Source organism: Tachypleus tridentatus, chromosome 3 (genome assembly GCF_004210375.1).
Source record: "Tachypleus tridentatus isolate NWPU-2018 chromosome 3, ASM421037v1, whole genome shotgun sequence".
NCBI classification, from domain to species: Eukaryota; Metazoa; Arthropoda; class Merostomata; order Xiphosura; family Limulidae; genus Tachypleus; species Tachypleus tridentatus.
In genome coordinates, this window is record NC_134827.1 from 42,820,621 (window position 1) to 42,846,667 (window position 26,047).

General features: G+C 34.4%; 2 protein-coding genes across 5 annotated transcripts in view; one reads left to right on the forward strand and one right to left on the reverse strand.

Annotated features, from left to right (window-relative positions):
* Stam (signal transducing adaptor molecule) overlaps nt 1-22,649 on the reverse strand; it is a 57,790-nt gene extending 35,141 nt beyond the window's left edge. For 2 of the 4 annotated variants that reach the window (XM_076493906.1, XM_076493905.1), the window contains exons 1-2: nt 22,477-22,649; nt 7,732-7,892 (exon numbers count right to left, since the gene is read on the reverse strand). In XM_076493906.1, the coding sequence (XP_076350021.1) occupies nt 7,732-7,892; nt 22,477-22,519 (204 nt within the window). In that variant the 5' untranslated portion in view covers nt 22,520-22,649. The remainder of the gene's footprint in view (nt 1-7,731; nt 7,893-22,476) is intronic. The other 2 variants (XM_076493908.1, XM_076493907.1) reach the window with 2 other exon arrangements.
* Nucleotides 22,650-23,064: 415 nt separating this feature from the next.
* Rint1 (RAD50 interactor 1) lies at nt 23,065-25,683 on the forward strand. The gene is given in 3 exon segments (XM_076493904.1): nt 23,065-24,642; nt 24,644-25,190; nt 25,192-25,683. Coding segments are annotated over 3 exon segments (2,256 nt in total). The 5' UTR covers nt 23,065-23,215; the 3' UTR covers nt 25,474-25,683.
* The last annotated feature ends 364 nt before the right edge of the window (nt 25,684-26,047 follow it).

Genomic DNA, 26,047 nt, shown 5'->3' on the forward strand with positions numbered 1-26,047 from the left:
TGTGAGTTTCACAATCTTTTCTTCAGTAAAACTCATATTCTGTTGAAGAAAAGAGCTAAAATAAATCATTTTCACTTGTTATAATACACAATACTACAAGAAAACAGATTTTTATATCAAAAATAAAAACAGAAAAAAACACTGATTTTCCCATGATGACAAATATTGGCAGAGAAAGTTTACTGTACATGTGAAATAAACATAAAAGATAGTGTGTATGATGACACAACAGTTTAATGTTAAAAAAGTGCTACTGAACCAATCTTTTAAGACACACATTTACTAGAAACTTTACAAAGGTAAAATTTATATAATACATTAACCAATCTGTAGAAAAAGTGGTTTAAAATCAAATTTAACATTCATACAAAGTTAATAGTTATTAATGTACTTAAAATGGACTAGATGTATTGGTAATATGGGGGATATACACTGCTGGCCATAATCTTAAGGCCAATGAACATAAAGAAAAAATATGCATTTGAGTTCTTAGACTCAACCACTTATTTGAGTATAGCTTCAAAAGATGAAAATAAGAAAAGGGAAAATAAAAATAACTTTTTGTAGCATTTAATAGTGAAAATGTGAACACTATGAAATTAGCCTAAATACTAGCTGGTCAAAAATTTTAAAAACATACTGAAACAAAGCGTTAATCGGTAAACACGTAACTAAATTTACTCATTTGTGTTCAAGCATTAGCGTTGTCAACATCTCCCACTGACATCTCCTGTGTTACATTGGTAAAAACATGGTATAGGCTAAAAAGTTGACAGAGTTTGAACGTGGCAGAATTGTCGAGCTGCAAAAGCAAGGTCTTTCTCAACATGCTATCGCTGGTGAGATTGGGCGTAGTAAAACTGCTGTTGCAAATTTCTTAAAAAACCCTGAGAATTTCAAGAGGTCAGCCCAAGAAAATTTCATCAGTGTTGAGCAAGAGGATTCAACGGGATGTCCAGCAAGACACCAGCCAATCGCTGAACCAGGTTAAGGCCCTTACGGACTCAGAATGCAGCTCAAGAACAATAAGACGGCATCTACGAGAGAAAGAGTTTGAAAACCATAAACATCTTCAAAGGCTACGCTTCCTTCCACACCATGAAACAGCTCGGTTAAACTTCGCTGAGAAGCACCAAACATGAGACATAAAAAAGTGGAAGAAGGTTTTGTTCTTTGATGAGAAAAAATTTAACCTGGATGGTCCACATGGCTTCCATCATTACTGGCACGAACAGGATATCCCACTGGAGACATTTTCTACATGACACAGTGGAAGAGGTTCTATCATGATCTGGGGTGCTTTCTCCTTCCCTGGAACAATGAAGCTTCAGGTTATACAGGGGTGTCAAACAGCAGCTGGCTACAATGGCATATTGGAGAGAGCACCCTTATTGACTGAAGGCCCTTGTGTGTGTGGAAATGGCTGGATCTTTCAGCAGAGCAATGCTGCAATCCACAATGCCTGCAGGACAAAGAACTTTTTCATAGCAAATAACGTGATTCTTTTTTACATCTAGCGTGTTCGCCCGAACTGAATCCCATTTAAAATGTTTGGGGGTGGATGGCAAGGAAAGTCTATAGAAATGGATGTCAATTCCAAACAGTGCATGGTCTTCGTGAAGGCATCTTCACCACTTGGAATAACATTCCATCCAGCCTTCTGCAAACGCTTATATCAACCATGCCAAAGCAAATGTATGAAGTTATTTGCAATGATGGCCATGCAACTCACTACCGAGACCTCTTGTTTGGCATTTCCTACCCTGTTTAGGGCTTCTTTTTGGTGTGGTCTTAAACTTTTGACCAGCTGGTATTTAGGCTAATTTCATAGTGTTCACATTTTCCCAATTAAATGCAAAAAAAGATTTTTATTTTTATTTTCCCTTCTCTTATTTTCATCTTTCAAAGCTCTACTCAAATGAGTGGTTGAGTCTAACAATGCAAAATGCATATGTTTTCTTTGTATTCATTGATTTTACCCTTAAGATTTTAGCCAACAGTGTATATGAAACTGATCTGTGAAACACCAAGTTAGTTGTACTGGTAGTCCAACATACTGTCATCAGATGATATAAAACATCGTGCAAGTTAGATGTACTGGTATTGTCTATTCATCAAAAGTTCTATAAAACATGGTATAAGGTAGATGTACTGCTATTGTCCATTCATCAGAAGTTCTGTAAAACATCGTGTAAGTTAGATGTACTGCTGTTGTCTGTTCATCAGAAGTTCTGTGAAACATGGTGCAAGTTGGATGAACTGTTAGTGCCTGTTCATTGTGAATTCTTCTATATAACAAAGTGCAAGTTAAAATATACTGGTAATATCTATATATTGCCATCAAAAGTTTGTCTGTAAAAAGTTGAATGTAGATGACTGACAGGATAAAGAGAGATTGTACACAAATATATCACATCAGAGTTCTAGTTAACCTGTACTCTTGCGTCCCGTATATTTCTATCACGTATGATATCCCAGGTATCAAGTATGTGTCACAAATAACCCAATATTCAAGATAAGCTGAAGTACTTTGCTTTGAACTTTGTTCCATAAGAAACTAAACAATATACAGTGTACACAACCAAGTTCTAAGAGATTTCATCAATGATAATAAATTGTATGAAAATAAAGCAATGTGAAAGTACCACATGATTAGCCCTTTCACCTTGAATAAGTCACAGTGCACATCACAACTCTGCATACACACAAATAAGTAACAATATGAGTCACCACAAAGAAAATATTTAGTTCCCATGATGCCCTGACATACAAGATTTGTCACATTCTGATATAGTATATGTGTAGTTCATATGACTGCTCAATGGCTTAGTGTTCCCTTGTGAAAAATACAGATTTCAAATCACTTTAGATGAGTTGAAAAAATTATCCATTCTTGAGGATGATATTCAGTATATAATTCTTCAATTAGTTCCTCAACATTTGTACAAAATATTCAGTTTCTAATTATTCTATTAGTTCATCAACATTTGTCCAGAATATTCAGAATCTAATTATTCTATTAGTTCATCAACATTTGTCCAGAATATTCAGTATCTAATTATTCTATTAGTTCATCAACATTTGTCTAGAATATTCAGCATGTAATTCTTCTATTAGTTTATCAACATTTGTAAAGAATATTCAATATCTAATTCTTTTATGTCATCAACATTTCTACAGAATATTCAGTATCTAATTATTCTATTAGTTCATCAACATTTGTCCAGAATATTCAGTATCTAATTTTTCTATTAGTTCATCAACTTCTGTCTAGAATATTCAGCATGCAATTCTTCCATTAGTTCATCAACATTTCTACAGAATATTCAATATCTAATTAATTTATTAGTTCATGAACATTAGTACAGAATATGTAGTATTTAATTATTCTATTAATTCATCAATATTTGTACAGAATAATCAGTATCTAATTCTTCTATCAGTCCATCACCATTTGTAGAGAAAATTCAATATCTAATTCTTCTATTAATTCACTAACATTTGTACATACAGAAAATTTAGTATCTAATTTTTCTATTAGTTCATCAACTTCTGTCTAGAATATTCAGCATGCAATTCTTCCATTAGTTCATCAACATTTCTACAGAATATTCAGTATCTAATTTTTCTATTAGTTCATCAACATTTGTACAAAATATTCAGCATGTAATTCTATTAGTTTATCAACATTTGTACAGAATATTCAGCATGCAATGCTTCCATTAGTTCATCAACACTTCTACAGAATATTCATTATCTAATTCTTGTATTAGTTCATCATCATTTGTACAGAATATTGAGTATCTAATTCTTCTATTACTCAACATTTGTAAACACAAAGTATATTGCTTGATATAATGAGAAGCAAAACTGTGAAGGTAACTTCAGTAAATTTAACCTTTTATTCCTGCAGTTAATAAGTTCCATTCTTGTAAATAAAAACCAACAAGTTCCTCATGTTACTTTGATAAAGAGATGTCACAAATCAAATCAGTTAGCTTTCTTTGTGTCATCAGATAAGATGGTTTTATGTTGATGTACCACAGGAATAGAATTATTTGATGAGGTTGATTCATTGTCTTATTTGCAGGATAATTCTTCTGTTTCCCAATTCGCTGGTGGATGTTGCACTGGAAGACCATCCATACAAGGTACTGCTTTCTTGTAGAACAATATCTGGATATTTAATGTATTATTTAATTTTACTTGCACATCCAGAAACATTAATCAAACACAATTAACAGTCAAATGGATGATCTCCGAGTTCAAGCTATATGATGAAAACTGCAAATGGCACATCTGCTCTTTTTTTATATAGTACCTGTCTGAAGCTAACTGTACAAACTGTACAATTCACATGTTTAGCCCAATATTTTTTGGTCCCAAATTTTACACCCCAAAAGAGTAGTAGTAAGCTACCTTTACCTTGTGTGTAATGATCTCCCACTGTAAAACAGTAATACTTTTTTAACAAATGTAGCAGAAAACTATTTGGGTGAAATTTGTACTTTCTGATTTTACTGGAACTGGGGGCAGCTAGCATTTCAAATGTTTTCTAAAAAACTTATAAAAGCAAAGTTTTGCAGAATTTCATTAAACCATGGGTATGAAAGCAAGGAAAAAATTGGACTTTGTTTTGGTTGTGCATAGAGTAAGGTAAAGTGACCAAATGAGTAAGTGAGAGGCAAGTAAGAGAGTCATCCCACTTTCTCTCTTTTGTTGCTTGGTTGAGAGACTTCTCAAATGTTCCAGCAAATTGAGCACATAAAAGTTTCACAAATCCCAAACTAAGCAAAGGAGGAGGGAAAATTTTACAATTTTCTACAAATAACAAATAGCATATGTGAACAATATATTTGGAATTTTCACCAATACCAAACAGTGTTAAAAGTTATCAAAATTATGTGTTCTTTACTCATTAAACTGTTCAGTTAAACTTAATTTCATAAACATATTGTACTGAGTTGACTGCATGGTATATCAAGCAGTGATGATAACATATGGAAATATTAAAATAACTCAAAATCTAAGAGATTCTGACTACATTCTTTAAACTAGCTCCATCTTGATTTCTTGTATTTTATCCAGCAGCAAATGTTTTGTTATCCACTGAAACTGGGTTATACCAGTAAGTCTGTAAAAGCCAACTACATAAGTGAAGATCATGCCATAAGTTGGAATGATATTAGAAAAAGAAAGTCTTCTACACTCATTTAACTGATAACACACAGTCAAACTAGCACAGAAGTCAACGAAACCTTGACATACACCTCTTAGAAGTATTCAGTTTATTTAAGTTATAAAGGGGGGACATCAGCTAAGTGGTTTTAACCAAGAAGACCCAGGTTTTAATCTGTCTCTATCAACACAGAAAACACAATATTAACAGACAAAACTTAAGATAAAAACAAGTCAGTATTTAGTCTCTAAACATTACTAACTCATAACACTATGTAACATAAATTTTGTTCCTTGATAGTATGTGTTATTTCTTAATTGCTTATGTTATAAAAGTACAGAAAATGACCATTATTCCCTTCAAACATTGCTTTTGTGACATGGATAATGAAATTAAAAAACTTACCTATTTGCTATGTAAAAATGGGCAAATTTGCACACTTTTATTTTCAGACCTTATGCACATTTTCATTTACATAAGGTCTGAATAAAACAACACATGAATCAAGATTTACATGTGTTTATACTAAAGTTATACAAAATGAACAAAAATGTTTAGAAGTGAGTAGTTTTTCCAGATTTGCAACTGTAATGTAAATCACTTTACATATCAGACTCCAAATATAGTCTCCCATCATGTTTTCGTTATATGCTCCTTGGTAGCGGCATTCAAAGTCCAGTGTATCTTGATGGAAGCACTTGCCTTGCTCCTCTGAGTATGTTCTCATGTTCTCCTTGAATTTATCAAGATGAACATCAAGGATATGGACTTTCAGGGATATCCTGCAGCCTATTTGCAGTTGTTCTTCACCAAAGCCTCAATCAGTTCCACATAATTTTCAGCCTTATGAATGTTCAAGAAGCTCCAAACCACTGCTAAAAGCTGCCCCAAACATTTTTTTCTTCTAATTGAGCTTCTTGGGGAATTCTGTGCACTCCAGGATCTTCTTTATTTGTGGTCCAACAAAGACACCAGCTTTGACATTTGCCTCAGACAGTTTAGGGAAGAAGTCTCAAAGGTACTTGAAGGTTACAGACTCCTTATCAAGAGCTGTGACAAATTGTTTCATAAGACCCAAATTTATGTGCAATGGTAGGAACAACACCTTCTGGAGGTCCACTAATGGTTCACACTTGACATCATGCCTCCCCACAGAGAACTTCGTCCATTGTGGTCAGTGCTTCCTGTTGTAGTGCACTGCAGTGTCCCTACTGTCCCAAAGGCAAAGATAATAGGGAAAGGTAAAGCCTCCTTGGAGACCCATCAGGAATGCCACCATTTTGAAGTCTCCAATAACCTCCCAGTCATACTCATCATACTTCAAGGCTTCTTGCAAGGTCTTGACGTTGTTGTATTCCTCTTTGAGATGCACCAAATGAGCCAGGGGAAGAGATGGACACTTATTCCCATTATGGAGCAGTAGAGCTTTGAGGCTTCAGGATGAGACATCAATGAAGAATTGCCACTCTTTTGGGTTACAGACAGTTCCAATTGCCTCATACAGACCGGATACATTGTGGCATAAGCAGAGTCCATCTTTTCCCCTTTGTACCATCCTGCAAAAGAGCAAAATAAAATTGTTATTATGAAGAATAAATTTATTTCATCCACAACTAATGTGTAAGAGGTTCACACAAAATATTTTATATGTGGCATTTTTCTGTACTATTGGAAATGGAAAAAAAAAATTAAAAGAATTAAAATTTAAAAAGTCTAAAGTTTGTATAATATAAAATCTTACTATTCAAGCAAGCAAAAATTGTCCATCTTACCTTCTAGAGTTTGTTTTACAGTGCTCGCAGGTAAAATGAGGTGCCCAGGGATTGTATTGATCCCTAACAGGCAAGCCAAAATATACCTTGTAGGCTTCACACATTTTAGCAGAAGCTATCATAGAGCACTTTTTCACTCTTGTCTCGATAAATTGGCCACATACATAGCAGAATGCATCTGGAGAATGCTTGCAGCTTCTTGATGCCATCTCTGATAAAATCAGATAGATCTGTTTTCATCTTAGGCAGCTAGAACTAAACTGAAATGGTGAGTGGTGAGCCCCTGTATATATATATATTAATATGGAAAGTTCTAGAAAATTTTAAAAGGTTCTTGAAAATTCTCGCAAGTTCTACAACATTCTAGAAAATTCTCTATCAGATCATCAGCACTGAATTTACCTGGAATGTTCTGGAATATGGTTAAATTTGAAAATTTCATTACCCAGGTCACAAAAGCAAAGTTTGAAGAGAAAAATAGGTCTTTTCCATTTACTTTAGGCTTAAGCAAATTGGGAAATAACACTTTCTGCCCAAGTATAAGAAAAAGTAAAAATTTTGTTACATAGTATAATCAGACTACAAGAAGGCTACAAATTATGACAATGTTTGAAAATACAGACATAAACTTTAGTTATTGCTAAATGAACTGTTGAAAACAATTTTAACATAACACAACTGCTGAACCTCTAATCCCAACAGACATATCATACATATCATATGCATATTGCATATCATGCAACTTAATTTTACTGGTGCAACCAGAGACTATATACAAACCGTCAGAGCCTGCATAGCTACATGAGGAATTGGGCTGTTAAGTCTTCTAACAATGGACAGTAGACAATCTTTTGGTCCACTTGCTGTATTGCCAACTTTGTCACAAATATCCATGATCAGTCCCCAATCTTCAGAAGTGTTCATCTCACTGGTCACTTTTTCTACAGAAGAAGATTTCTGATGAGATCAGCTGATTTCAAACAATTATTAAAGCAATACCAAGTCCCAAGTCCATGTTTAGTAAGACAGAATTTCAAAAACATTTACAAGCATAAATCCTGGGTTGTACTAAAAGTTTACATTTTCCTATACTTCAAATGTATTTCTGATAATACTTACTTCCTTTCACACAACAGTTTTATTTCGATAAAAGTTTCTCTTCTCTGCCCATCTGAACTATGTTATGAATTTTACATTGCTTGCTCCAGCCTTTATACCTCACTGTATTACCTGAAGTAGGTTAAATCTTGTGACCCACTGTATTACCTAAAGCAGATTAAATCTTGTGACCCACTGTATTACCTAAAGCAGGTTAAATCTTGTGACCCACTGTATCACCTAAAGCAGGTTAAATCTTGTGACCCACTGTATTACCTAAAGCAGGTTAAATCTTGTGACCCACTGTATTACCTAAAGCAGGTTAAATCTTGTGACCCACTGTATTACCTAAAGCAGGTTAAATCTTGTGACCCACTGTATTACCTAAAGCAGGTTAAATCTTGTGACCCACTGTATTACCTAAAGCAGGTTAAATCTTGTGACCCACTGTATTACCTAAAGCAGGTTAAATCTTGTGACCCACTGTATTACCTAAAGCAGGTTAAATCTTGTGACCCACTGTATTACCTAAAGCAGGTTAAATCTTGTGACCCACTGTATTACCTAAAGCAGGTTAAATCTTGTGATTATCTTCACGTACATCTCATACGAGATTTGTATATAAACTCTCTATTATTACTTTCTATTCACTTTCTGATGTGGTCCAATTAGCAAACCCAGAACAGGCCATTTAATGGGAAGGAAGAGTGAGAGAATGTGAAAGGAGGTAAATAACACTGGAAATACCTGTTTGGTATAGGACAATAGTGACTTACCTCCTTAACTTTATGTCCCCCAGAAAATCAAAAAATCAGGTGAGAGAGTTGCCTTATACAGAGAAATGTGCAAAGGCACCAAACCTTTGTCATATAACAAAGTCAGAAATTAAGAAACACAGTAGGGTGAGAAGAATTAAAGCCATGTCTGATAAATGTCCAACAAAATATGTCAAAATGGACAGTGTTAATAAAGATACCACACCTGAGAGATTAATCTCTGAATTCATGCAATAGACCACATAAAAGCTAGGTATGAAGTTAGAAAATGGTGACTACTGAATAAAAGTGTTTGGTCATTGCTGATGTAAGAGATATAGCCATACAGAAAGTAGAATAGGTTGGCACTCCTGATGATACTAAAGTAGTAGAAACCAAGGATGATCCAGCCATTGTGGCACTATCAAAAAAAGTTTAACAGGATGAAGAACAAATGCGTACAAGAACTTTGGAGAGAACATATAAGGATGAAGACCCATCCAATCCTGGCTAAGAACATATATGCTAAAAGGGTGAGGTGCAAGAGACCAGAAAGATGGGAGTAGAGTATTCTAGTGTGTGGCAAAAGCACCAATGTAAGATATCCTGAGATGAGAGCAGCTCAAACATAAAACTGATAGAAGAAGCCTCCACACTGTGTGAAGAATTCTGTTGGAATAAGATAGTTGAATAGATACAAACAAGAAGAACAATCTGATGACAGTGAGTCCAAAAGAGATTTGATATCTCTAAACAGAGAAACCTGAAATGATTGTTCCCTTGCTAGGAAATGTAGAAGATCACAGTGCAACTATCAAAGTGAGGCTTTACCATGTTTCCTTGCAACATGGCTCATCAAACAGCTTGAAGTTCTTAAAAGATTAATGTAGAGAAAAACTCCTCATCTGTTGAAAGGCTCATGAAGTCTGTATTTCCTATACAAGCACCCAAACCCTGGAGAGAAACATCCATGAAAAAATATATTTGGGGACAGAAGAGCAACATCAACTGCTGTGTTGTCATTGTCCAACTACCAGCCACAATCAAGCAAACTGGATGTCAAAAGGATCACCTGACAGTCCAGCACACCCATATAAATGTTCCATTGGTCCTGTAACAACCAGTGACAGGAACACAGAGGCCCATCCTAAATGAAAGAGTAATTCCAAGGATGCCAACATGCCTCAAAAGAGATAAAACCACAGATGCTGGTGGAGAAGATGACAACTGTATTAAAAAAATGATTGATTCCTTAACCTGAAAACACAATGAGCCAAAGTGAGATGGGAATTGAAAAACACCCCTAAATGGACAAGGTAATGTATGCAAGATAAAGTTTTTGGTTGTGGTGAGAAACCCAGCTCCCTCAGTTTTGAATAAAACAGTGTAAAGATTTGTGAAGTGGCAGAAAAAAGCATGAAAATACTAGCCATCTGTTGATTGGCAAGTATGAAAGCTCTTTGAGAGAAGATTAGACGAAAATTATCTGACTGTAAAACAAAAGATATACTGTGCAAAATTGGAAAACTTGTCACTCAAGCACAAAACAGAGATAACAGTGTGAAGAATCCACAATCAGAATATCAATGACAATAAAACTGTCAGCTGTAGATCAAGTGCAAAATGTCACAGTGAACAGTCAGTACAACTGTTAGAAATTAACGTTTCTAGAAACTCGTAGACAATTTATACACTACAAACATTGGAAGTTACACTTAAACAAATATATACTGCAGCATGTTGACTGTTATTTGATACCCAAGTTAAGTATAGTGGTACCTCGTTCTCAACTTAACCGTTCCAGAAGGCTGTTCAAAACCGAATCAATTTTTCCCATAAGAAATATTGTAAATTAAATTAATCCGTTACAGACCTCCAACAATTACCCGTTATGAAGCATTTTAAGTAAAAATATTGCTTATTTATACCTGTATAATAATACTTGCATGCATAAAGTCAACCACAAAAACTTTCAACACAATAAAAAACAATAAATGAAAATGTAACTGCACTTTATATGTTCTGAGGAGAGCTGATGGCGTAAGTGAAAGGTGGTGAGGAACGTGGAGAGTAGGAGGGTTATTATTGTTTGGAAGGGGAGTCAACTTCCATAAAAACGTCAGGTAACTCTCCTTCTGGGGTTTTCTCTTTTCTGTCTCTTTGCACCGCTACAACCTGCTTGAGACTCACTGTACCTATTTCTCACTAAAAACTCGTCCACTAAATGACTCCACTATAAATTGAGGAGAATGGAGGAAATAAGTGAAATGAGAAAGGTAAATGAAAATTCATCAATCTTCCATCTTCTTTGGTAATACACAGAAACAGGAAATGAAAGGTGTCCAATAGAAAACTGGGAAAGGCAAGAGACCAGTGTCAAAAGAGAAGAGATTGTCCATATCCAATCTGGATTCCATGGAAACTAGAATACCTGCAAAAGTCAACTGTCTGAAAAAAGCTTCTCAGAGACCTTTAAGAGCCAAAGAAGGCAATCAAACTACCTCAAGCAAAACATCTTACCCCAAAAGCTCCCAGTAACAAACTTGCCAAATGACCAAAGAGAGAGCAGAAGGTAATAACCTCAAAGTTAAGTCAATATATGACTAAGGATCTTCTGAAAATTAAGTAAGAGACCAGTGATATGCCTCAGACAACAGTTGTGCAGGATAGCTGAATCTGGGAAACCTAACTTAGGTTAAGACAAACAGTGCCAGCAGGCCTAGAACTCCCAACAGAAAAAAAAAGATCTAACCTCTGAGAACTGAAATATGAGTTCTCCCACAGTAGTGGAAAAGTAAGACATGCTGATCTGATAAACATGGAGAATAAAGCATGGTAGCACCCTCTTTTAATTGATTAGAAATCTCTGGTGAAGGTGGAAGAATCAGGTAAACAGTGGAATGACTGTCTCCTCAACAAAAAATGGAGAAATGTTAAGACACTACTAACTAGATGTACTAATTGCATAAATGATGTCGGAGGTATGATGTCCATCCAAGTCCAAGGCTCATGATTAGCTGTCTGCACAAAGAAAGGTGCTGGAATAATTGAGTCCAATTCACCACAATCTAACCTTAACTTTAACAAGCTCAGACCTTATACAACTCCACCTTTGTGTAAATTTTCTGTTTCATGTGAATTAACACCGAAATGTCTCAGAATAATTTTTGTAGAATATGTATAACACCAAATATTACTTAAATTACACTGAAAAACTATTACTTCAAAATTACAGTTTTATTTTGTAAAATAGCAAAAAAACTCCAAACTCATGAAAACAGGGCTAAAAAACACAAAAAAATAGAATAATCTAAAGCACAAGTATAATTAAAATCTTTCAACACTGAAGAGAAACAAAGCTTAGATGGGCAGAGAAGAGAAACTTTCATTGGGGTAGTGTAAGAAAGATAAGCATCTTTCAGAAGTATCATTCATTTTGTTATGAGAATACAACATATGATAACCATAGGTATAAGGGCTTGATTTTGATGGAAGGAGTACAAGCAAGTTGTGCCTGAAAATACAAGGATGTCTCCATCAATTCAAATTAGAAGAGTGAAACAACCTCAGTAAGGTGCAGGTGCTCTAGCTCCAGGACCAGTGACTAAAAGTAAAATTACAAATGCACTTGAAGATGGAAAAAAATGTATTTTCAGGTAAAAATGTTTTACTGTACAACAATCACTATAATTCTAGTTCTACAGTTAATAAAGAATATTAGGAGAATGTATAAAATATCACTTTATTTAAAAAAAAGACCAATGTTAAAATTTGTACTAGAATGTTCTAGAAGAAGATTTTCTCCCTACCCTTTTGGCTTCCAAAGATACACAGTCCATTTAAACTTTACTCATTTAGTTTGTGAAAGCACTTTTAGTATTTATTATTATGATGCTATTTAGTCATCCTTGACCCATGTTATTCTATAATTATGTATACAGTTGCCTTAAGCCACTGAATGGCATGGACATGATGTCATGGAAATCATGGCCAGAATACCAGCCACTTTTGGCATGCTGGAATCATTTTGGGAAGTCTGTTCAAATAGACTTTGTTGACAACAGTTGTAACACACTGTATTTCAGAACATTAAGTGTTATTTTCCATCATAAAATTGACATATATCTTCTTCTCTGTCTACACTGCAGTAGGTAAAATCATGTACTGCAAGGTTTAAAGTTTCTTGAGAAAAATGATTCCAATGACTTCAATGCAGAAACACATGTCATTAAAGGGTTAAAATGTCGTGTTGATATATATTTTCTGAAAAGGCATAACTGATTTGTAAATAGAAGAAATATATATGCAAAAACGGCTCATTTGGGTTGAGAAAATGTTTTACATAGAAGAGCAAACAACGTTTCAACCTTCTTCAATCATCATCAGGTTCACAAAAAAAGAAAGAGGTAACTAACCGGAAGCTGACCACATGTTTGGAAGGGGTTGTGTAACTGAGTGTCGGAATGTAGAGGGCAGTGTTAGATGTTTGAATATATAATTTTATTTATTTTATTATATTAATATAGGTATAAAGGCGTTCCTTTATATTGGTTTATTTTGGGTTTAAGTTGTTGTATAAGTAAGGCTTCTTTAATTTTGCATTTGTTTATGTTTGTTTCTTTATTTAGTATTTGAGTGTTTTCTATGATTATGTTGTGTTTATTTGACTTGCAGTGTTCGAAAACGAGTGAAAGTGACTTTTTATGTTTTTTGAATCTGGTTTCCATTTTTCTACCTGTTTCTCCAACATAGAAGTCGTGGCAGTTATCACATTGTATTTTATAAATAATGTTGGTGTGGTGTTTGTCAGTGTAGTTTTTACATAGTATAGACCTCAGTTTTGTGCCTGGTTTTTGAATAAATTTGGTATCAACTGGAATGTCATATTTTGTTACTAGTTTTTTCCAAATGTTGGTTATTTTTCTGCTGATGTTGGGAATATATGGTATGCAGCAGTATATGGTTTCATGATTTTTTGATTCATGAGATATATTTACTTTTGTTATTTGATTTTGCTTTCTGTCTAGGTGTGTGCGTATAATGTTTTCTACAGTTTGTGGAGGAAACTTATTGATGTTAATGAAGTATTGTTTTATTTTGTCTAATTCATCGTTAATTTTATCTGGTGAGCATAGTTTTATGGCTGTGTTTATTTGGTTTCTTAGTGTGTTGAGTTTTTGTTTTGTTTCATGTGCTGAGTCCCAAGGAATGTATAGTCCAGTATGGGTGATTTTTCAGTGGATTTCTGTTTTGAATTGTGTGGGTTCTTGTAATTTTGAGGTTAAGAAATAATATTTGATTGCTTTCTTCCTGTTTACATGTAAAGTTAATGTTGAGATGTATAGAGTTAATGTGATTGAAAAAAATTAAGTATGTGTTCTGTAGATCTGAATACTGCAACCATGTCATCTATATATCTGTACCAGTATGGTGGTGGATGTAATGCTGTGTTAATTGCTTGTGTTTCAACTTGTGTCATAAAAATATTGGCTAGAACTGGTGATACTGGGTTGCCCATGCTTAGGCCATTTGTTTGAATATAGTTGTGGTTGTTGAACATGAAGTTTGTCTTTATCGTGGTGAATTCTATGAGGGTTGCTAATTGGTTGCTGGGAATGGCTATAGTTGGGTTAGGGCCTTGGATATAGAGTTCTAAGGCTAGCTCGCAGGCTTCAGTGGTTGTAACTTCTGTAAAGAGGGATATAACATCAAAACTGGCCATTAAGGTTTTTTGATTAAGTTGATTTAGATTAGACTTGAAATTAAAAGAGTCTTTGATGAATAAGCTGGCTGATGTTACATATTTGAAGAATGCCCATGCTATGTATTTACCAAGATTGTAATAAAACGATTCATATGTGGACATTATTGGTCGTAATGGACAATCTGTTTTATGAGGTTTGGGGATGCCGTATGTTTGTGGTGTGCGTGAGTTGGTTTTACGTAGGTAGGAATAAAGTGTTTGTGAAACTATGTTGGCTTTTTTCATTTTTAGTAGTAATTTGTTCAGTTGTGTTTTGTGTGTCTTTGTTGTGTGTGTATTGGTTTAAATTTGTTCGTGTCTGATAGGATGTTCTTCATTTTTTGGATGTATTCATTCGTGTTCATTATAACTATAGCGTTTCCTATATCTCCTTTTAGAATTTTTATGTTTTTGTCTTGTTTTAGGTTTTTAATGGAATTAATGTCTCTTTTTGTAAGATTGTTTCTTGGTTTCTGTTTTGTGAAATTATGTTGATGGTTTTGTGAGAAAATTGTTTATGTTGTTGTTTTTAGGTGTTTCTGGAAAATATAAATTTTTAATTTTACCTGGAAAGTTTGGCTGTTGGATGTCAATAAAATTGTCTTCCTTCTGTTGGTTGTTTTCTGTAGAAAGTATCACAAGTCTCCTGGCTAGATCTTCTTAACATGTTTTAATTTCTATGGTTGGAATGTACCTAGGTGCTATTGTGAAGTTGAGTCCTTTGTTAAGTAGATGTATCTCGTCTGTGTTATATTGTCGGTCTGATCTGTTAATTATGAGGTCAGTCAATGGTTTGTCATGTTGGTGTCTTTTCTGTTGTTTGCATCTTAGTTTTTCTAGTTTTTCTCGTGGCAGATCTTTTTGTCTCTGTCGTTCTTTGTATTGATTTGGTTTATGTTTCGTTGTACAAGTATGTAAATCTCAAGTGGGTTTTCATCACTGATTTGTAAATAGAAGAGTTATAGATATGTATAGAGCTTTTACCCAAATATTTTGGGTGATTTTTGTTCAACTTTTGGAACCCAAATTTGAGGGGCAACAACCCTTTAACCCTTTACCTCCTACTTCTGTGACTACAAGAAATATAGGTATAAATATAATACATTAGTCTATGTGCTTAGGCATAGTTTCCCTCCATTATTCCATCCAACAAAATAAACCCGAATTTTCACCCAACAAATTAATTTTTTTTCACCGATTCAGTGACATTGCATTTGATGCTTACTTGTGTTGAAAATCTCTATAATTATTCATTTATATCTTTGCACCATGCTTCATAATGTAATTTAGGTTTAGTTTGGTAATTACAAAAGCATTTTAAACACAATCATTTTTACATTTCAAACTCAACTAAACAATATAATTATCTCTTAACCAATCATATTCTAAAGTAACACAAATCTCATATGTTTGACAGAAAATTCATTCAAACAATAATGATTGTAATTAAAAGCCTTAGCAAAATTTTGTGTATTGAATGTAATAAGTACTTTTAAATCCTACAAAAAGTGAGAAACTGCAAAACTGTCAAAAAAATGGTTACAAAAAATACACATTTCAAAAGTTCTAACACTCATAACTAGCACTTACAAATGTTATTACGTATAGTAGTACCTAAATACTGGACTTGTAAGGGTAGGATGACAATCACATTAAAAAAGCAGTGGGGATCTCAAAACCACCAGACTCCAGAATAGGGCATATGTTAAGAACGGAAAATTAGCCCAGGAATCCTATATTCAGATTGTTGTTGTTCTTAATTAAGCACAAAGCTACACAATGGGCTATCTATGCTCTGCCCACCACAGGTATCAAAACCCGATTTTTAGCATTGTAAGTCCGCAGACATACTGCTGAGCCACTGAAGGGCCGATATCCAGAATTGAAAAAGATGTCTCCCCAACAGAAAGACTCTCTCAACATTGCGGGCCCGGCGTGGCCTAGCGCTAATATATGCACTGTAATCTGAGGGTCGCTGGTTTATGCCGCGCCGCCAAACATGCTCGCCCTCCCAGCCGTGGGGGCATTATAATGTGACTGTCAATCCCACTATTCGTTGGTAAAAGAGTAGCCCAAAAGTTGGCGGTGGGTGGTGATGACTAGCTGCCTTCCCTCTAGTCTTACACTGCTAGCACAGATAGCCCTCGAGTAGCTTTGTGCAAAATTCAAAAAACAAAAAACAAACAAACTCTCAACATTGAAACTGACTGAAACCAACCAAGGTACAATAATGTCTTCAGAATAACAATACACTGATGGAAAACCTAAAGGAACAAAAACAGAACAACCCCAAATACTTCCACCATGACCCACAACACAGGTGTTACAGGTACAGATATTTTGTCATTAAACCATTCAGGAGGATGCCTCCACAGTCCACCATCTCTATTACTTGGAAAGTGGTAAGAACTCTCAAACTCTATTATAAGAGGGTGAAGAGAGTCTGGAGGAATGTCAACACCTAAGAGAGGTCCAATGGATGACCATGAAACCCTCTTATTAAAAGCAGACTATATCAATTTACTCAGTAAAAGATAAGTCAAATATGGGCAGTTATCCCCATCTGCTTTACCCACATAGTCCAAGGGTGGTACCATCTGGGACGAGCATATTTATAAAGCAATTTTATAATGAGGATAACACTTAAGTGATCTCAACTGTTTGAACTGCATGACCTTTGAACATATTAGGTGCATCAACATGGCTGAATACTGCAGTTTTTAAAAGCTGAAGAATACCTTGTTAGGTAGTCCAAGCAATAAAAATTATAATTAAAAGGGAAATAAGGCCACTGAAAATGTAAAAAAAGAAATTACCCACACTCATAGTTGCAGAGAATTCTGAAGAGTGGAAACTGGTAGAAGACAATATCCCAAACATTAAGAAACAATGATTCTATGCAAATAAGGAGAGACAAATGAATTAGGTGTGGTCCACATCCCCAACTGAAGAACTTCCTCCAAAGGTAGGCAATAAGAAGCCAGAGAAAAGATTAGATGATTAATTTAACTAGAAAAAATCTGGAACAGTTTGGGAAAATGACAAAAGAGGAATAAACCAATCAAATCAAAGGCCAAACCCAACTGACAAAGAAGGAAAAAGATCACAAACAAAAAATGATTACCGAGGGATAAGTAGACAAGAGTGGGCAGGTAATATAACAACAAAGGGCAAATACAGAATATAGAAGTCTACCCAGACCAGACCAAGGATAAAGATTGGAAACAGAAGTTAAATCAACAAAAAGGAAGAATTGCTCTCCCAAGCAGTCAAGGTTTTAGTGTCTAAAGAATAATCTGGATAACCGAGAATTTATGTAGGACGGGAAAAGGTGCATTAAACATCATGGCAAATAAATCAGACTGCTGATGCCCACAGGCTAATATAAGTCTTAAAGAAAATGTGGAACAAGGAGTACATAGAAAGTGGTTCAAGCTGAGGAAATGAAGAACCATACTAACATCTCACTCCAGAAGAGCAACCCACTGCAGAGGATGATGTATCCACAATGAAAGGATTAAAAGGGAGAGATCTGAAGTGGAGAAGTAAGAATGTACGGTGTCAAGAATAATAATAGATGTGTGATAAAGTCATGGAGACAGAGAATCTCTGATCAAAAAGCCTAGTAAGAAATTTCACCACAATACAAGAAATAGTGGGCAAATCAGCAGAAAACTCCTGGCCCAAAGACCAATGGGGAAAAAAAATATTCCATTTACACAGATAAATCTTCATAGAGGAATGGCAGATGGAATGAGCCAAAAATGAAACTACGTCAATACAATTCCAATCTCCATACTAAAGATCATATAAAGAGGAAGAAGACCAAGGTTGGGAACAACAAACAGCCTGGAATAAAAACCAGGAGAAATATGATTCACAGGGTTGAGGACAAATTATGTCAACAGGTCTTGAGCCACCTCTTGACAGATGCTGGTTAGTGATAGGATCCAAAACAGAAGAAAGGAAATGGGTATCTGTGACAAAGATGAAAAGAAAAGAAATTGTAGGATAAGTCCTTCTGAGAGAACCTGAATAATCCACTGATCTGTAACAAAATACTGCCAAAGGCAAACAAAGTCACCCAATTGAGCACACAAAAGACCTCAATCATTTAGGTAGTCACTGGTACTGTTGATGTTGTGACAACATAGGTTGAATAAAACAATGAGATACTGAATCATTCTAAGAGGCAACAGGCAGAAGCTGAGAAAGATAAGGACAGCAAACATGAATAAGGCTTGTCTTGATTTCAGTTGCAACAAATGAGTTACCTGAGAAAAAAAGTGGCAGAGTATTTCCAAAGGTGTCTAAGATATGGTAGAAAATGTGATGCCTAATAAAAAAAAATTACACATACATTCTTAAGATAAGTAGAGGGAGGAAAACAAACCTGTGACAAAGCTGCATCATCTTGACCCAGTAGACCTTAATGAAGCAAGTGACAAAACAGCCAAGAGAGACTGTTCCTCAAACAATCTTCAAGATTTCAATTTAGAACTATGAAAGGATGTTTACAGTAGACAATACCACAGAAAGGGCATAAGTGTTAAATGCCCTGGAATATCAGGGAGTGCCCTACAAGGTGGCAAAATAGACCTCAAAAACTGAGGGGCTAAAAATGGACAGTCCACATGCTGGTATTCCACAGCTCATTCCACACTTGCACCATCAACCAATTGGGAAGCAAAATTATCAATATGAACCCTAATATTTGAGGAAGGTGGGAAAACTATATTAGAGATGAACTATCATGAAACAAAGGAAAAGGGATGAGACATCAAACACCTGAGAAATCACATCTAAAAACAATATTAGGTATAGAAATACACAGTGATGGAAAAAGGCTATCAAAATCTTTGTCAAAACAAACAGGTTGGATTGTTTGTGAGAAAGTGGGGCAGCTTCAAAATAAAGTGGTTGACCTATAGAACAATCAATTTCTCACAGATAAATCCATCAATGGATTACCACCACAATACATTTCAGTGCCCACTGTTTTCACCCAACACAGAGTCCTATGAAGGGACCTACTGCATGCCAAACAAGGACACCACAGCAACACCAGCTGTGCCCAAACTTTGCCCAAACACCAGCATCAGACACAATACCCACATCACCTAATGCGAACATCTCACACTGGTACTTAGTTAACCCTAGCCCAAGTGGAACAGTCGATTAACCCTGGGTGAGCCACCTGTCTACAGGAATTCAAAACCAAAGTGGTGCGTTAGGGTTGGACCTCTCAACCACCAGGATGCTCTACCTCCCTTTCACAGATCGCCATGCATGACAAACATGTCAGTAGATGTTCAGAACCCAGAGGAAGTAAACTTAAAGTACAGAACCTTCTCTGGAATATCTCCTCACCACGTACAGGAATCCACCTCGAGGTTGAGAAAAGCAGCCTAACTTTAAGAAGCTTTAACTGATTTCTCTAATAGAAGTCTTGGAGGATTACATCAAATCAAGAGATTTGTAAAACAGAATATTATGATTAGAAAATCAAAAAGTTTAAACAAAAAAAATACTGGCTGAAAATGTTGATATTATTGACAGTAAAGATTTCTTTAAAGGTAAGTAAAATGTTAGAATGTGAATAGGACCTTTGAAATTTCTTTAAAGGTATGTAAAATGTTATAGATGGAGTAGAACCTTTGAGGAATGATAAAGAATGGGTCATTTCTGATGACTTATTATGGGATGTCTGTATTACTAAATTCTAATGTTTATTTTTCTAATGAAGTCGAATAACAAAGATGAAGGCAGTTGACAAAATTAAAAACAATTTTATTTAAAAGGTTCAAACATCTCGGATACACTTATTCCATCTTCGGCATAGTCTAAAAATAGTAATACAAAGGTATTTATTAACTAATGCACTGAATGATCAATCATTAACTTAATCAGATATTCATTAAACAAAAGAGAAATAAAACCAGATTAAAGAATATATTAATCTGTGATGATGAGAAAACTCACTTGTAGAGAAAAATATATATTTAAAAATGGCTGGTATGGGTAGAGAAAGCTCTGTGTAGAAAAGCGAACAACGTTTCGACCTTCTTCGGTCATCGTCAGATTCACCTTTATCTACCCATACCAGCCATTTTTATTATGAATGTTAGAATTACAAATTGCATGAAATAATTATAACTATTCTTAAGAAACAGCTTAGTTTTAAACATATAAATTTAAGAATAAATTTAGATGTTAAAGAGTTTTGTAAGTCAATAAGAAAAAGACAGTCTTTGAGTTCAAAGTCTGAAATTCTTATAACAATGGCAGAGAAATTGTTACATGAAATATTGTGCCCTGTGGTTTTAACACATGGATAAAAGACCTGGCTTAAGTAACAGATAGCCAGTTCTAGTTGATGCTCTAAAATATTCACAGACTAGTTTTCAACTGCCATTTTGTTTCAACCTCTGTAACCTTGCAGTCACTATATGTGTACTTAGAGCAATGAACATAGAAGTGTAGGTGTTTCATCTTTATACTGAAATAAGTGTTTGATGTGGAGGCTAGTTCCATACATTAGCCTAACCACATGACTTCTGAGCTTGCTAAAGAAAAATATGAAAGTTTAAGAAATGAAAAAGTTTCTGGACAACATTTCTCCATATGTTTTAATGAATTTAAGAATTAGATATGTGAGCCACTTGCTAATATATTTGTTGGCCTTTGAACAATAGATGTGTGCTAGAAAGTTGATTAATGTTCAAGGAACTTTATAAAATACATATGGGTGCTATTACGGTATTAGTGTCACATAGCAGTTTCTGAAACTATTATCTCTTGAAAGAAGGTAAAAAGAATCTGCATCCTCAGAAGTTAATGATTCTTAATGGAATTAATAGTTTCAATATATCTTTTTTTTTATACTTAGCGATGAAAATGGAAGGATTAGGGAGCATAAAACAGTTCTATTTTCTTAACAAGACTATAGTCTCTGGAATGGGTTGTCTTGAGCTATAACAGATGCAACAAATTTAAAGAAATTTAACTGAAGGCTTAACAAATATTAAAATGATATGGGTTGGTTGTAGTTGTTCATTTAACACTTAGTGAATAAAAACGTAAAAGAAGCATCAACATGTCCCTCTTATATCTATTATGTAACATAACTTTCATAAAATATTTTACTGAATACTTCACCAAAATAATTTTTATTACTCATTATTATAAAGTGTTATCCTTAAAATGCAATTGAAAATACAAGTCTAGCTGTGTTCACTGCTATACATCAGATATGTATGGCCTAGCTTCAGTGCTGCTTCAACAAGTCATTTACAGACCTATTTTAAATTACTTTTAACAACTACTCAGAAACTTATTTCATAATATAAGCTGTAGAACAAGAATAAATAGATAGACATTCTGTTACTTTATGGATTTTCATATTTTGGTATTCATGCTTAATATCATTATTTACATGAGATAGATGACCAACATAATTTGAAATAAAAGAGCAAAACAAACTGGGCTTATCATAACTATATTACCTTTATTCACTGAATAAGATTCCTTTATATATTTATAAACCACATGAAATCAGCATTATAACAATTATGCTACAGCTGCTAAAAACTGATAAGTTCAAACTTCGAATATTAATCAAACACGTTAAATTTATACTTAAATTTTACTAATTTGCATTTACAACAATAATTAATGATTTGAAGCTAAAATTTAATTGTTTGTAATTGAATAACCACATAATTGAACTTGCAGTGTAAATCTACTAATTTGTGACTGTAATCCAATTAGGTATTAATATTTTTATTTTCTTTATTTAATAATCGTCGAACCTCCTACTAATAAAGTAATTAGTACTACTACGTAGTTCGCACGTATCAGTATTATTACTATACAAACGAAATTTAAACATAATATCAGTATATTCTGATACATAATTAACAAACTTACCAACATCTGAATCAAACGGAGTTTTACTGCTTAAAAAAGGCATTATGATTATGAATTACTTTCACAAAACTAAGTTTTATTTTATTAAAAATAATTTTATCAAGATCTTCTTTCTAGCATTGACCACAGAATTTTACAAGCGGAAACCAAGATTTTGCCCTATAGTTAGGTAATATCCGATTTGTACATGCGCCCTCTTAGCTGCTCAGTTTGTTTAATAATCTCGTTCTGCTCAAATCTTGTCACGTGTCAACACTATAATCAAGGTTAATAGAATCCTTACCATAACATGTCGGTAGTCTAAAGTTCTGCTGCTTGAGCACTAAAAGCGAAAGAAAAAGGGGTAGTTTGTAATTTGAATATTTTGTTGTGATTTAGGAAGCATATTTTAAGTAGCTTACATGGATTTATTGTTATAATTACAAGAATTATCAATTATATCTACTTGTGTCGACATTTTTACCATACGTGTGTCTCATAATTAAAATATTCAAGCTAATGTTAAAAACATGTTTGCAGTCTTAATATCAGTAATACTACTTAGTAATGGTAGTACATGGTATGTGTACTGAAAGACGATAATAGTATACCGATAATCGTAGTTAGAAGTACTGTGGTCAGTGTAAGTCACTGCCTTTCAACTTCAGTTTTGAAATGAGGTTACAGACAGGTCTAGATCGACATTAACCAAGAGGAAAATAACGAAAAATCGAGCATCAAGTTATATCTTACAAGTAGAATGGCATCGCAGAAGGTTGTAGAATGGCTCAATGAAGAATTTGGTAAAGATGTATCATCCATAGCTAAGGCCAGGAATCTACATAAAGAGTTATTAGCTAATCAAAGAGAACTTGAAAACAAACTTTATGTAAAACCTAGTGATGTCAGCAGTATTGGAAGTTCTGTATTTCTCAAAAGACTTGAAGAAGGATATAAAGCAGTAGAAAGGAGCAGAAATGTAATTACATCTTTTCAAAACATCAAACATGAAGCTACCAGACATCTACACAAAGTTTCTGATCTTCAAGAGTCTTTCAAAGTTTACATTTTAGAATTTCAAGAATTGACAGCTGCTGAAAATTATTTACTGTGGATTTCTCAGATAGAGGGAAAGAATGAACAAGTACAAGAAGCAGTTGAGCAGGGAGAAGACAAACAAGCTGTACCTCATCTTTCCTGGTTAATAAATATTTGGTGCCAACTTCAAACTTCATCTTGTAAAACTTTACTGGATTTTGTGCAAGAAACCATTATTCACTGGTATAATCTCCTTAGAGAAAGATTTGGAAAAGAATTTGAAAAGACTTTGCAAGTTCTCCAGTGGCCAATTTCTTCAACCTCCACTTTCACGGCTCCATCTGTAGAAACACTTCAACGATTTGAATCATTGTTTTTATCATTAATCCAAATACAATTACCAGAAGAGATTCTCAGACAAACTAATGAAAAGAGGGTCAATAAAATCTCTGTATCACTGATATTACCTCTAGAGTTGATGATACAACCTTTGTGAAAGAGGTTTGCATTTCATTTTATGAGTAATCGACAAACCAATCGTTTAGATAAACCAGAGTGGTATCTTACACAAGTGTTATCATGGATACATGACCATGGAAAATTTATGGACCACTTTGTTCAAGCAATTCTGAATAAGTCTGGTTTTCAGTCCATACAAGCTAAAATGGAAGTTATGCGTGCCTTGGTGGAGTTAGCTGCCAAGAAACTTGAAGATGATATCTCAGAATTACTCTTTGATGATCTTTTGTTCACACACACAATTGATGAGGTGTTATTGTTTGAAAAAGAAATCCTAAGTAGGGGATATCCACAAAGTTATCCAAGTATACTCTCAGTTTTGTTGAGTGAGAAATGTTTTAATCGATGGATTAATTTAGAACGACATTATGCTACGACTAAAGTAGATGAATTATTAAATTCTCACACAGCTTGGCAAGTTTGTGTTCAGGACATTGAACTAGACGAAATGAAGACACCAGAATGTGCTGAAGCCTTTATGACATTGCTTTCAGCGATGACAGAACGTTATCAAAACTTGAGAGATATACATAACCAACTTCAGTTTCTAGATCTTCAACTTGAGTTACTTGATGACTTCAGAATGCGATTATTACAGCTACGTTCTCAAGCTCAGGATCCATTGGATTCCAGTTTTTTGCCCAATCCTAAATACTGTTCACTACTTAATTGTAGTTCTTAAGGAATGGAGTAACCTTCCTTTTTTCATACAACTGTTATATCACAAGGTCCAAGAAGAGCATCAGGGTAAATGGAGTAGTGCTCTCAAAGATTCATCTTTCTCAGAACCTCCAGGAAAAAAAATGAATTGGAATTCAGAGGACACACAGTATGAGAGATTTCTCCATTACTCCGTCTTTGATTATATTGTACTGCTCTTACAACAAATGCAAGAAGACCTTGTAACAAAGGTTATAGAATGGGTGTTATTGGATGTCAAAGCAAAAAGTAGGCCTTATAGGAAAGACAAATGGTTCTCAATGCCATTGCTTCCCCATGGGGCAGAGTATTCTGTGTCTCCAACAGCTTATTCTATGTTAAGTGTATTGAAGTCTCATATTCAAGTGCTCCAAGAAAGCTTAGCACAACCACTGTTTAAAACTGTGTGGCAGAGAGTTTGTAAGGGACTTAATATTTACCTCTATGAAGAAGTTATTCTTCAAAATTATTTTAGTGAAGGGGGGTGGTGAACAGCTCAAGTGGGACATGACTAGAAACCTCTTTCCAATATTTGGACGATTTACTCAGAAACCAGAAAATTACTTCAAGGAAGTGAAAGAAGCCTGCAAACTTCTCACCTTACCACGTGCTTCAGCTCTCTTGTTATTGGACACACTTAACCCGATACAAAGTGAACTGGTTGATGTCACAGCTGCCTTGGAAGAACAAGGAATCTTTTCGTTATCACTTAACCAAGCCTTAAAAATTCTTCTTCTTAGATCAGACCTTGCTAATGCCTAAAACATTGTGCAAAACTTTATGTAGCTTGAAATACATAGAAGTATTTAATTTTATAAACTTCAAACCAAGTGTTTGTTTTTAAAGCACAAGAAAATACAATTTTGGATTTTCTACATACAGTTTATCTCAAAAGAAATCTGAGTATAGAATAGGTTCTTTTGTTTTAAGTAGTTTAATGTTCAATTTAGGATTTCAGTTTTTCAGCAGATTTCAGGGAAGTCTCTCAGACATTAGCTTTTAGGCTTAAACTGTCACAGTAAAGTCATCAAAATGTTCATGTTAAAATCAGTAAGACAATTGCCAGTGCTTGGGTTCCCTATGTGAAGACTAAACAGTGGTTTTGATTCTGAAGTTAAATAACTCAATAATAAATCAAACATAACTGAACTTATTAATTTGATATTGGTATTAGAATTAAATGAATCCATATATTGAACTCAAACTATATAATTAATACATTTTTAAATGTTGAGATTCACCCTAAGCTTATCTGCATAATTTGGAATTTAGGAAATGCTGCAGGTCAGAAAGTTTCACATTTTTATTTATTTTTTGGTTTTTACCCAAGTCATGA